This window comes from Biomphalaria glabrata, chromosome 5 (assembly GCF_947242115.1).
Source record: "Biomphalaria glabrata chromosome 5, xgBioGlab47.1, whole genome shotgun sequence".
NCBI classification, from domain to species: Eukaryota; Metazoa; Mollusca; class Gastropoda; family Planorbidae; genus Biomphalaria; species Biomphalaria glabrata.
In genome coordinates, this window is record NC_074715.1 from 26,287,039 (window position 1) to 26,300,000 (window position 12,962).

Sequence of the window (12,962 nt, forward strand, 5' to 3'; positions counted from 1 at the left end):
AGCAGCTTGTCGAGTGTTCATAGACATTGGTGCACCGAGTGAGATCTTTTAGCATTTCATTTAAAGAATTAACTCCATATGACGTCAAAGGAAAAAAATTCCATTACGTCACACGTCCTAGTTAGACTAAAAAATGTCATCTTTACGAGCAGCTTCTCGAGGGATCATAGATATTGGTGCACCGAGTTTGTTCTTTTAGCATTTCATTTGATGGGCTAGTTAGACTTAATATATATATATATATATATATATATATATATATATATATATATATATATATATGTATATATATATATATATATATATATATATATATATAAACGGATTAAAGACGCTTTTTTTTTGTTTTGTCTGTCAGTCTGTCTGTCCGTTATGTTAATAGCGAGAAAAAAAAAGACTAAAAGCTATTGAAAATCTGATTAAAATTTAATTTCCCTTCCGAAACATCGCATTAGTTTTAAGTTTCTATAATAGATTGCTCGGATGTTTATATATTTATAGTGAGAGAAAATAAGAATTCCAGATTAATCAAATGCCGTTAATTAAATTTGTGGGATGGTCTGTTATGAAAATTACATGTACCATAGCCTTATGGAGATTTTTTCAAACCATACTTTTGTGTTAGGAAGTTGTTTTCCTTAAAAATCGGAGCATAATATTAACAATAATTAGATTTTCTAACTTTTTAGCTAGAACGTTAAATGTTAAACTATTTTTCATAAAAAATCCGGAACAACCAATTTTCGTAAATGAGAAAATTATTTGTTTTATTTATTAGAAGAGGGATTTCAAACATTTATTAGCGTTATTAGATTTTTCATATAAAATTCGGATCATTTTTGGCGACGATTTGTAAGAAAATTAAGGTAATGTAGGTCGATTTCTTTTTCGAAACAAAATCCGGAACATTATTTACCGATTAAACAACTTTTTCTATGTTTCGACAAGAAAATTAACTGTAAAATAAGTCTAAAAATTGATTTTCAATAGTCGTTTCTAGTTAATTACTTTCTTATTTTAAAATCCTGAATAACCTATTGTCGATATTTTTGAAAAAAAAAATTATTTGACATAAAGTTGTTTTAAATTAAAAATTCGGAACCATTGATATTGATAAATAAACTATAGTGACGTAGTGTTAAAGAATATAAGTGTAATATTAGTCAATAATGCGATTTCAAACAATCATTTGACATAATTTATTTTTTATAAAACAATATCCGGAACAACTTTATAGTTAATGAAATATAAATCAGTATAGATATTTTTATTTAGCATTTATATGCTATTTACATTAAAAAACCGGAACAATATATTAAAGATCATGTGTTTCTTGCAACGTTTAAGCATGGAAATAAATCTAATATAAGTTAGAAGAGCAAACAAATATTCATTGGCATTGATTTGTTTTTCACAAAACATCCGGAACAATCTAGTATAGATACTTAAAACTATTGCAATATTTCTGAATGAAAAATTAAAGGTTAAATCAGATTTACAATAGCCTCTAGTGTTATTTGTTAATCTAATCGTGACGGACAGACTGACCAACAGACAAAACGCACAAAAATAATATTCTTTTATTTGGATGGGGGCACTAAACAAAAAATAAATAAAATCTGATTTTTTAAAAAAGTTTAAGGAATTAGTTTAGCACGGTGACATCTTACGACGTTACGCTACTGCACGAAAGTCGCTGCATAAAAATACCATTTTAAAAAATGTGCGTGATATTTACATACAAAATGCATTATTAGCCTTTATAAACAAACAGAAATGTTTTCTTTTAATTTTAGCAGCTAGTTGACCAGAAAAAACACCTTTAACTATTATTTATATTTGTTGTAAACATTTCTTGTACATTTTATAAATATATTTGACTTAGTGATACTAAAAATAAACAAAAATAGTCCATCTTTGTTAGCTTATTGTAACATTGCCTCCCTTACATTTACCTAATTGTTTTAGAATCGGTGTATTTTTGTGAAAAAATCGCTTGCATAATTAATTTTATAAATTAAACGGTTTGCTTTTAGAAAACCAAAAGTAGCCGTAGCACCTAAACTTTTCAAGCCGCATTTAATGATGAAATAATATTTTTCATATCTCTTCTAGTTTTCGAGATCTGAGTGTGACAGACGGACAGACAGACAGACGGACAGACGGACATTTTGCACAAACCTAATAGCGGCTTTTTCCCCTTACGGGGGCCGCTAATGAAGGGAACGTTCGCCATTTCACCAAAGAGATCAGTGATACCAAAACTAAGGCCCGCAGGCCGAAGGTCATATCCGGCTAGTACAACATAACAAGCAATAGAAAAAGATTAAAGATTACTTTTTAAAAACAAAGCTTATCTAAGGGAAAGAACCGCTCACTCCTGCTATTTAAACGCAAGGTCTGAAAGGGATACATTTACTTTTAATTACTTTGAAAATTGAATAATTTTTTTTTCTCCCAATGGTCCATTACTTTATTAGAGCCATTTATGAGCTCAAAGCATAATTAAGTTTAAGTTTTAAATTAAAAACAAAACAAAAAGATCGATGAGTATTTGGTATTTTAACACATTTTATGACCAGGCGATGTGCGTTCATAGTTACACATGTGACAACGTAAAAGAAAAATCTTTAAATAAACGACATCATAAAAAATATGTAATATAGGCCTACAGCTACGAAAAGGCATTGTTATTCAAAATTACAGTAAAAACAAGATAACAAAGAGAGTTTGTGTGTCAACACAAACTCAGAATCGGCTCCCAAAATGGTTTAGGTCTACTCAGTGAGGTAATAAGGCAAGTTTCAATATTTTTAGCATGAATATCAGAAGCACAAACTATGAATGACCCCAACCCAATCTTCACCCATACAAAAAAAAATGTACGTATTGACAGTGCTGACCATACGGGGTACTATTGTGATGCGGACTGACAACATGATGTTCATGAGTACAGAGATAAATACATGTTATTATTATCCCATATCACATATTGTTATGTAGGTATGGTGCAAAGTATACATTTTTTTAATCAGAAAACATTTAACTGAGTGATACAAATATTTTTTTTAGAAAAAAATAAAAAAATAAAAAACAAGCCGTTTGCATATGTTTTAAAAATATACAGAAAAATCATCTCCCTTATATAGTCTCCTGTGTTGTTGTTTTTATTATTAATAGTGAATAGTTGTAAATTGGTGTATTTTGATGAAAAAAAATGGTTGCGTATTAAATTTTAAAAATTAAAGTTTTCGGTTTCAGAAAAGAAAAAAAAAAAGCCGTTACATAACTTAAAAAACAAACACTAAAATATCATGATATTGGATTCTCAATATCTTTTGTAGTTTTTGAGATCTGACAGACGGACCGACAGACCACACAAAACTAATAGCGGCTATTTCTCTTTTCAAGGGCCTCTAAAAAGATGTGGTTTTTTATTTAAGCATAAAGATTGACGAAAACATTGGGAATGTTTGAATATTCTGGAAAACAAATAGTTTTACTGTTTACCAGATGTCAAATAATAGAATGAGAAAAGTAGAAAAAAATATATATGATCAACCCTTTGGAATATCTAATTGTTAAATTATTTTTATTTTTTTGCGGATGGAAGGTTTCATTTTTTTTTGTGGATAGGACTTTTCAAATGAGTTCATATGCCTTAACCTACACGTATTAAAAAAACAAACAACTTTAAACATATTTTTCGGGGGAGGGGTTATTTAGCATTGTTTTTTCTTTATTTGGTTGTTAATTTGTAATAACTAACGAAATTTATGTCGTTAATCTCATCACTTGCAACAGGTAATACAATGAACAATGAACAAGTAAAATAAAAACAATAAATATCTGTAGTGCCTCTAGAACTACAGTGGTTTTGAGCTTTTAGATTTGACACAATCCAATGGAGATCCTATATTAGAGGGTATCACAGACACACCATAACTTTAGACAACTATGACACAAATAGACAAGAACCAATTCTTGTTAATAAATAAATCCTCTACAACAGTGCTTCCCAAACATTTTTTTTAATGGAACACTTCGCACAGTCTGAGTAGTTAGAGGAACACCTGGCTTATTTTTTTTTTATAGAGATAAATTCACGTCGTGGCCTCAAAATTAATTATTCCTGCAGTTTTCGGAACACCTTATCAGACTCGCGAAACTCTAGGGTTCTGTGGAAAACAGTTAGGGAAACACTGTTCTACAAGTTGACAGTTAAGTCTCAGAACTCCATGTCTACCATAGATTGAGTAGTACCACACAGAGATGACATCCTCCTACACGGTACATAGCTTTAGTCATTAGTTTGTCGGTATTTCTTCAAATTTTTAAAGAGATGCATTCTACCTTCACCAGTCGTACAATGGAAAATTGTGAGATGAGATGGTCTGGTAAATCTTTTTGTTTTATATGAATACCCTTCACTCTCTCTCTCTCTTTGTCCTCTGTATATACATAGTGCTGAAGGTCTTACGTGATCTTAATGATGAAAAAAGAAGCTGACGTAGTCCACAACACGTTGATTGTTAAAGTTGGCCTCGTTAATATTTCTTGGTTCATCACCATAATGAAATTCTCTAAACCCCATTTCTCTAACTCTTGAAATAGTCTGAAAAAAATTGAGAAAATATATTAAAATGATAAATTTGTACATTTTAAAAAAGTTATGTTTTTCTATACATATTTAAATAATCTGGAAGAATGAAAAAAAAATCTAGCCAGATAAAAATACCCAACATATTAACACAATGTAACTTCTTGTTTTTAACAATGTACTGTTCAATGCTCTATTTCCAAAAGCCCTCTGTGGCATTTTAAGTGTTTGATATATTCCCTTTGCAACTTCTTGTGTGACGAGGCCCACCCTTGATACTGAGCTGCGGTTACAGGTTGGACAGTATAAAAGAACAAAATACTGTACATTAGGTATAAGTATTACATTATTTTCCCACGGGATGACTCTTACATATTCTAACTAGATAGGGTGGTCCTTAAACATGAGAAACTTTTTGTGCTGGCCCTTTAAGAAATTCAAAATATTTGATCAAAACAGAATAATTCACTTAAATCACCTGATACAGATAGACGTATTCACTAAAATTACCTGATACAGATAGATATATTTACTAAAATTAGGCTACCTGATACCGATAGATATATTCACTAAAATTACCAGATACAGATAGACGTATTCCCTAAAATTACCAGATGCAGATAGACGTATTCACTAAAATTACCAGATGCAGATAGACGTATTCACTAAAATTACCAGATGCAGATAGACGTATTCACTAAAATTACCAGATGCAGATAGACGTACTCACTTAAATTACCTAATACAAATAGATGTATTCACTAAAATTACCTAATACAGATAGAAGTGTTTACTAAATTTACCTGATACAGATAGAAGTGTTTACTAAATTTACCTGATACAGATAGACGTATTCACTTAAATTACCTAATACAGATAGAAGTGTTTACTAAATTTACCTGATACAGATAGAAGTGTTTACTAAATTTACCTGATACAAATAGACGTACTCACTTAAATTACCTAATACAGATAGAAGTGTTTACTAAAATTACCTGATACAGATAGAAGTGTTTACTAAATTTACCTGATACAGATAGACGTATTCAGCCTTAGCTGGAAAGGAAGGAAATAAATGGTACTCGATCAAAAATTGTCGAACTTGTTTCAGAACATCTGTCTCTATCAAGTTATCAACAACTCCCCATTCATAGCCTTCAATATCCATTTTCAGAACATCTATAGTCCTCTAGAAAACAAAACATAAATAATATTTCTATGTTACATAATATGATTGGCTATAAGATATTTAATCAGATGCAATAATATATAAATAAGATAAAAATATCATTTTTAATTTGACGGCCAATTTCTGCATAAGAGGCTTGCAAAATCCCCCTTTCAATTTCCTCCTTTCACTAGAATTTGGATAGCAAAACTTTATTTCAATATCAAGTGGTCCATATAATTTACATATACATATTTTTCTACCTAGAATTTTGTTTCATGAAAAACCATCCACTATTCAATAAGTATTTGTTTTAAAACGAGACAAAAATGTTTATCATTCTCCTATTCAATACTGTCTTCGCGGAAACTAAAACCTAAAACTTTATGGGCTCAAAACTCAAAAACCTAGATGAACACGGATCTAGAAAACGGATCTAGAAAACGGCTCTGAAAATTTTCCTAGAAAATTGACAGTTAAAGTATATTGTTATGAAAAGAATTACTAGCTATTTGGCCACACTGGGAAAACTCTAGCTTGACCGTTACGATTTTTCAATGTATAAAAAGTAATATCTTTCAATTTAGCTAGAGAACTAGAAAATCTTGAACAGTATTTTCGTAGATAGGCCTTATTTATAAAAGAGTTTAGTATATTAATGTTCGTCTTCTATGTCTAGATCTAAAGACCTATCATTGATTGGAATAACGTCAAGGAGATTAATACATTCGCTCAATCAATATCGGGCAGGGGGGAATGGGACCGGGGGGGGGGGGGGCGAGATATACAATTTTCCTATTTTTACAATTGCTTTATTAAAGTCAGAACTTCACGGATGCTGGAACCAAAAAGTTGGACGCTGATCTCAAAAACGGCTCTAACGATTTTCCTAGAAATTTAACAGTTGATGTATAAGAATTACTAGCTCGTTGGCCGCACGGAGAAACTCTGGTTGGACCGTTTAATTTTTTTAAAGTAAAAAAATAAATAAATGTAAATTTGTCTTAAGTACTAGGCTTTAAAGAACTTAGATTTAGGGCCAACATTGGTTTTGAAAGGACTATCGCGTTCTTGAAAAGACTATCGTGTTCGGGAATTTCCGAATGTTAGGCATTATTGATTCAAGAGTTTATAAATTAACTAGCCTGGCATTACCCGCGGCCTGCGGGTCTAAGTTTGTGTTTACTAATGTAGTGGATTGGATTTAGATGTATGTTAAACTTAACTAATGATCCTTTCACGTTATTTCTCTTTCCCTACGAAAATAAAATTAGTTTTGCGAAAATGGTTTACCCGAAGTCGATACATTCATATCTATTAAAAACGAAAAGAGCGATAGCTTTGTTAAATGAATGGAATTATAAAGTGAACAATTAAACGAAATAATTTTTAGTACGCGATTCATGAATGAATATAGATCTAGGCCTATCTCAACTCGGCTTCGCAGCTTTTGTAAACGAATGTAGTCTCTTAAAAATAATACTTTAGAAAACCAAATTTGAATGTTTATTTGATCAATATATGAAGTTAATGGACTATAATTAGTATGTTCATGTGTTAAAGTATAAAAACTATCTGTGCGAACAGAAGTTTTATCATCTTAGAGTTGAATTAGAGTTTTAGATCTAGGGATGGGATTATAAAGTAAACAATTAAACGAATTAGTTTTTAGTACGCGATTCATTACGGTATTGTCTAATGAAAGAATGTTCGTCAGGAAATCTGTAGTTAGATATATAAGGAACTAATTAATGTAAAAATGCTTTTGAAACACAAAATTGAAGGTTAATTTTATTATATAATGAAATCAAAGGATCTTCTTTTGTATTTTCATGTGTCAAAGTAAAAAACTATATGCACAAAGTGTATTTCTTAAAATTAGATCTAGGTCTAAATCCTTTCGATCTTTTCTCATGTCAACATTGTAGACATGGCCTAGATCCATAAAATACTATAGCTTTAATAGAGTCGGACAACTTTTTTTTTTTTAGGGTCTTAAGTAATTTTCAGGGCTACGATACATACACTAAGGTCTAAGTTGGTACCCAAGAAACATTCCTGCCAAGTTTTATCAAGATTGGTCTAGCGGTTTTGATGTCTATAAGTAACATACATACACCTCACATTCTACTTTATAGTATAGATGTTAGGTGTTCAGGAAAATTTTAGCGCATCGTCTTCTAAGTCTAGATTTAATGTTTTAAAAAGGTTGTTTATTGAATTTAAAGTTACTTTAAGTTTATTTATAGATTATCTAAGCCTTGCCTATATTTTATGTAAATCTGATTTAGACTACGTCTAGATGCTAGATCTAGAATAAGATCTATAGGCTAGATGTTATGAGCTCTACGTGTAATAAAAGTACCAATAAATAATGGATACAATGCCACTGGCCTAATTGGTAGAAACATTCAATGAAGAAGCCGACAGTGTCAACATCACGAGTTATATACCCAATTGGAACTAAAAAAATATAATTAATTAAAAAAATAGTTTATTTTATTTTAAGTTGTAGAGCGAAGGCGCTGCAAAGGTATTGTCGTTAAAAAAAAAATTATTTGATGTTTTTCTTGTTCGAGTCATTAGTTATTAAGAGCAAACTAATGGCCCTATAACTTGTATAAAAGATGTATTGTCTTTTTTAAACAGTTTTTTGTTTTGTTTGACGATAGCCTACCTCTACTCAACTAGTAATTAAAAACCTGGATAGGCTCAAAAACCTGGGTGGGCACGGATATCGAAAAAGGCTCTAATGATTTTTCTAGAAATTTCACTGTTGATGTATATCGCTGAGAAAAGAATTACTAGCTCGTTGGCTGCACTGGTAAAACTCTAGTATAAAAGAAAGTAGAAAATATTTATCTTCGGGTATTTTCGCAAAAGTTCAGAAAATTAATGTTTAGTAACAGTTTGGACATCGTTTTCTAAATCTAGATCTAAAGACATATCATTGGAATATTATAAAGTCTAGTAGATCTATACATTCGCTTAACCGGGATTCTTTCTCGGAAGGAGGGGGGATTTTTTCAATACTTTAAAAAAAAAAGCTTTTATTTAGCACAACTTTCCAACTTATAGCATGCTCAGAGCGCTATGGTCCAATGTCATTTGTGAACCTGTGTGTGGAGGGTGGGGGGGGGGGAAGTATCTGGGTGAACGTTTTCCGTGCTGTCTTTAGGATTTCAAAAAATACATAACTCTGCTCGAGTCGGGTGTCGAACCTCCAGCCCTTTTGATAGGTAGCCCAGTCAAGCCCAAGCGTACTTAAGCTCTAGGCCACAAAAGCTAAAACTTATACAAATCTTATCAATATTTCTAAAAATCTTTTCAAAACTTCTAATAAACATTTTCATTCTTCAAAAATTATATTTTTAAACACAGCACACGTGGTGTTCATGTTTATAATGAAAATCTTATTGGATTGTTCTCTGGGAATGCTGGAACTGTGACATAAGAAATGTCGTTACTTAAAGCTTAAACTGCCCTTAACCCTTTCCGCCATCATCATGTGCTCTCCAGAAAATTTGGAAATGGACAATTTATTTCAATAAAATTTTTTTTGAAAAGGACAATTTATTTCAATAAAAAAAAACAGTTTGAAATGGACAATTTATTTCAATACAAAAAAGTTTGAAATGGACAATTTATTTCAATAAACAAGAAGTTTGAAACGGACAAATTATTTAATATTTAAAAAAGTCACCTCTTCATGTCCTAACTCTTTTATCAATGACTTCAATGTTCTCATTTTCCAAGATTGGACGTTTTTCACATAGACGTCTTTTCTTGGCTCGTAGGCATCGGCGTTGACATTGCTGAGACCCCACTTATAGAAATAGGAAAAGTTTCCATTCTTCCTCTTATGTGTCTCCATGTTCATGCTGGTGGTGTAATAACATAATATAATAATAATAATCTTTATTATCCATTAGGAAATTTGTCTTACAATTTTTGCATTACACCATTATAATTATAGAAAACCAAAATATACCTTCACACCAGACTCATTCCTAATTTACATGCGAGTCTGGTGTGGATGTATACTTTGGTTTTCTCTAGTTATAAAGTTTTGTATAAACATCAAGTTAAATGTAGCACTTTATTTTTCTTGGCTTATAACTTTAAAGAAGCATTTTGTTATATTCTTATATGTAAAGACACAGTTCAGAGTTATAAATCTCTCGCTAGTTTATCTTAATGTTGAAGACCAGTGATGCCCGATAAACGGCTCGCTGGCCATATCCGGTGGTAATCCTCTTTTATACCCACCCCTAGAAACTTTGACTTACAATGTAGGAAATCAGCAATAAAACAAAATACATACAACGTATCATAGGAGCACTGTTTCTCCGAATACGATCGTTCGATGTAATAATATATTTATCTTTTTTTATATTTATTGAAAGAATCGAATACATTTGAACTACAACTACTAAATTACTTATGGTGTCAAACGTATCCGGACTAACAGCACTAAAATGTATATGGCTAGGTGTGACTGTGAACTATGACCCTGATTTAACCGAACTAATGTTTGGTCATGACCCGACAAAATAGTGAGAGACATATATGACTAAATAATGCCAACAAAATAGTGAGAGACATATATGACTAAATAACGCCAACAAAATAGTGAGAGACATATATGACTAAATAATGCCAACAAAATAGTGAGAGACATATATGACTAAATAACGACAACAACATAACGCCGAAAAATAGCGATGACGAAATGGCGTCCATGACAACATAACGCCAGTATTTAGTCTCCTGTTTTCGGTCATTACTTTAGATCTTATAAAATAGAACAATGTAAACCAAGAAGAACACAAGTCATCATAGGCCAAAACCAAATACATTAAATATACTTATCTATATATTTTACAAACATACACTTGGAAAACGCGCAAGCATTATGACAATACACATCCCACAATGCACATGTCACAATATACATGTCACAATATGCAGGACCCAATCTACGACAGCACAAGACTATATAGCCGCATAGGGCTTCACCCTTAAACAAGGTCCCCACATTTCAAAAGAGATCATTTTTAACAAAATATGCATATTAAACTTAAGAATGAGATTATTATTAAGCTTGAAGATGATAGAAGGTCTTCACCAAAACTTCTGCCCAGTGCTTTCACTTAATAAAGTTTATCACTGGTTTTATATCTCATTCTGATATAAAACATTTTGTATCTCGCTATTTTGTCGGGAAATTTCGCGCTTTTTTTGTCGGTGCTATTTTGTCTGGTAACCAAGTTTAACATCATGATAAAGATAAACGACTTATTCAACAAATAAGAAAAGAACACCAATTAGAAAGCTATATAGCATTAACGATTCTTGGGATAATTTCGTTTTACCAATCTCAAGTTAAAGTTCTCGTAGTCCAAAAGAATAAGCTAGATGATATATGAGGCCACTTTTCATTAAATGAACTGACATCATATAAAATTGTTTAACTTGGATAATATAAAAAGCAAACAGTTTTAGCCTAAGACTAAGAACGCTTTATTGATCATCATTGGCAAATTATTGTGATTGCAAAGACTCTTTTTTTTTCAATTAAAATCAACAATAAAAGTAAACATTGCGTAGACTACAAACATTTCATCAATTCAATATTTGCTTGAGAATGAATTCCCACACCCATCATAGGCTTTGATGGCTCCAGAAACAAAAACTACATGAGAAATGGGAGTAGAGGCTACATTGGATGCGCAGTATTCCTATTGGTTAACGATAAACAGTAGAAACCAAGAGAGAGATGATCTAGGACTTGAATTAGACATTTTGTAAACGTATGAAGTGGTATGGGACATGGCAAGAAAGGAATGAATAAGGGAAGTACCTTGGATCAAACGAATGGACCTCACATCCTAATGAAACCATAGCATCGTCAAAGGAAAAGTCATAATTGATACTGTTGATTAAAATATTACAGAGATAAAAATCATATGTATGAACACATTATAGAGATAAAACATATGTATAAACACATTCATGAGATAAAATCATATGTATAAACACATTCAAAAGATGCCAATGTAGTTGTTAAAAAATATTTCTAAAAAATTGTTCTATAATTTTTTGAACCAGCGAGCAACTGACAAGTTGTTGTGGATGGTCGTTGACTTATAGCACCCAACTGCTGGTAGACAACTAAACCACTGTTGGCGTCATATATTTTAACTAATAAAACTTCAAATAACTTAAATAATTTCCTTGTTAACAATACTAAAAATAACTTTTATTACAATATAGACAAAATCAAGTTAATATGAGAAAAAATAAATGTATTAGACTTTAGTAATAATATTTTTTAACAAAATCAAACTCACTCCTCTAACTCAACCTTTCAGTCTCACGTTCTGAAGTCGACTGACCTAACTACTCTAACTCAACCTTTCAGTCTCACGTTCTGAAGTCGACTGACCTAACTAAAACCAAATGACGACAATACCAACTATCTTGCATCATTCACAACCAATCGCTAACATCTTCCCACCGTCACCATAAAAACACAGACATACGCTAGAACACACCTTAGAAATAAAGAGTTGAGTTAACATTTTCAGAATCTGGAATAGAACTACACAATACTGCATGTATTTACTAAGATCGGATTTTAAAAAAATGACACTAGTAGTTAAAGAATGAGAGTAACCCAAACTAAGATTTCTATTGCCAGACTCACCCGAATGAGTAGACCAGACATGGAGGGCTGACTGTGTAGGGTGGGTCTTGACAAATATGCCAGTTTCCCATCGGCTTGACCTGCTTACAGTCATATCTCTTTGGTCCGTTATAGTACCTGTGGATGTCAATTTATAGTACCTGTGGATATCAGTTTATGGTACCTGTTGATAGATCGCCGCTTTAATGTCAGTTTGTAACAGACAAAAGATAACTATACAATCTTCTATTTTCTTAGGCTCCTCGCTTCGCAAAGTGGTCAGCATGTCGGCTTAAATCATGAGTTAGAATTCAGGTCTTACCTGTGTATCTAGAGTACCTATGGATGTCAGTTTATTATACCCTTGATATCAGAGTATAGTACCTATGGATGTCAGTTTATTATACCCTTGATATCAGAGTATAGTAGCTGTGGATGTCAGTTTAAATTACCAGTTGATATCAGTATATAGTACCTGAGGATGTCAGACTATGGTACCTGTTGAT

The 12,962-nt window shown here is 31.7% G+C and overlaps 2 protein-coding genes across 4 annotated transcripts in view; one reads left to right on the forward strand and one right to left on the reverse strand.

The window, feature by feature from the left end:
- The window catches only part of LOC106061757 (uncharacterized), an 88,913-nt gene that overhangs the window by 42,685 nt on the left and 33,266 nt on the right, over positions 1-12,962 (forward strand). The window lies entirely within an intron of this gene.
- The window catches only part of LOC106061738 (uncharacterized), a 31,438-nt gene continuing 21,025 nt past the window's right edge, over positions 2,550-12,962 (reverse strand). For all 3 annotated transcript variants that reach the window (XM_056030184.1, XM_056030183.1, XM_056030185.1), the window contains exons 4-8: positions 12,478-12,594; positions 11,632-11,703; positions 9,472-9,649; positions 5,628-5,789; positions 2,550-4,615 (exon numbers count right to left, since the gene is read on the reverse strand). In XM_056030184.1, coding sequence (XP_055886159.1) covers positions 4,487-4,615; positions 5,628-5,789; positions 9,472-9,649; positions 11,632-11,703; positions 12,478-12,594 — 658 coding nt within the window. In that variant the 3' untranslated portion in view covers positions 2,550-4,486. The remainder of the gene's footprint in view (positions 4,616-5,627; positions 5,790-9,471; positions 9,650-11,631; positions 11,704-12,477; positions 12,595-12,962) is intronic.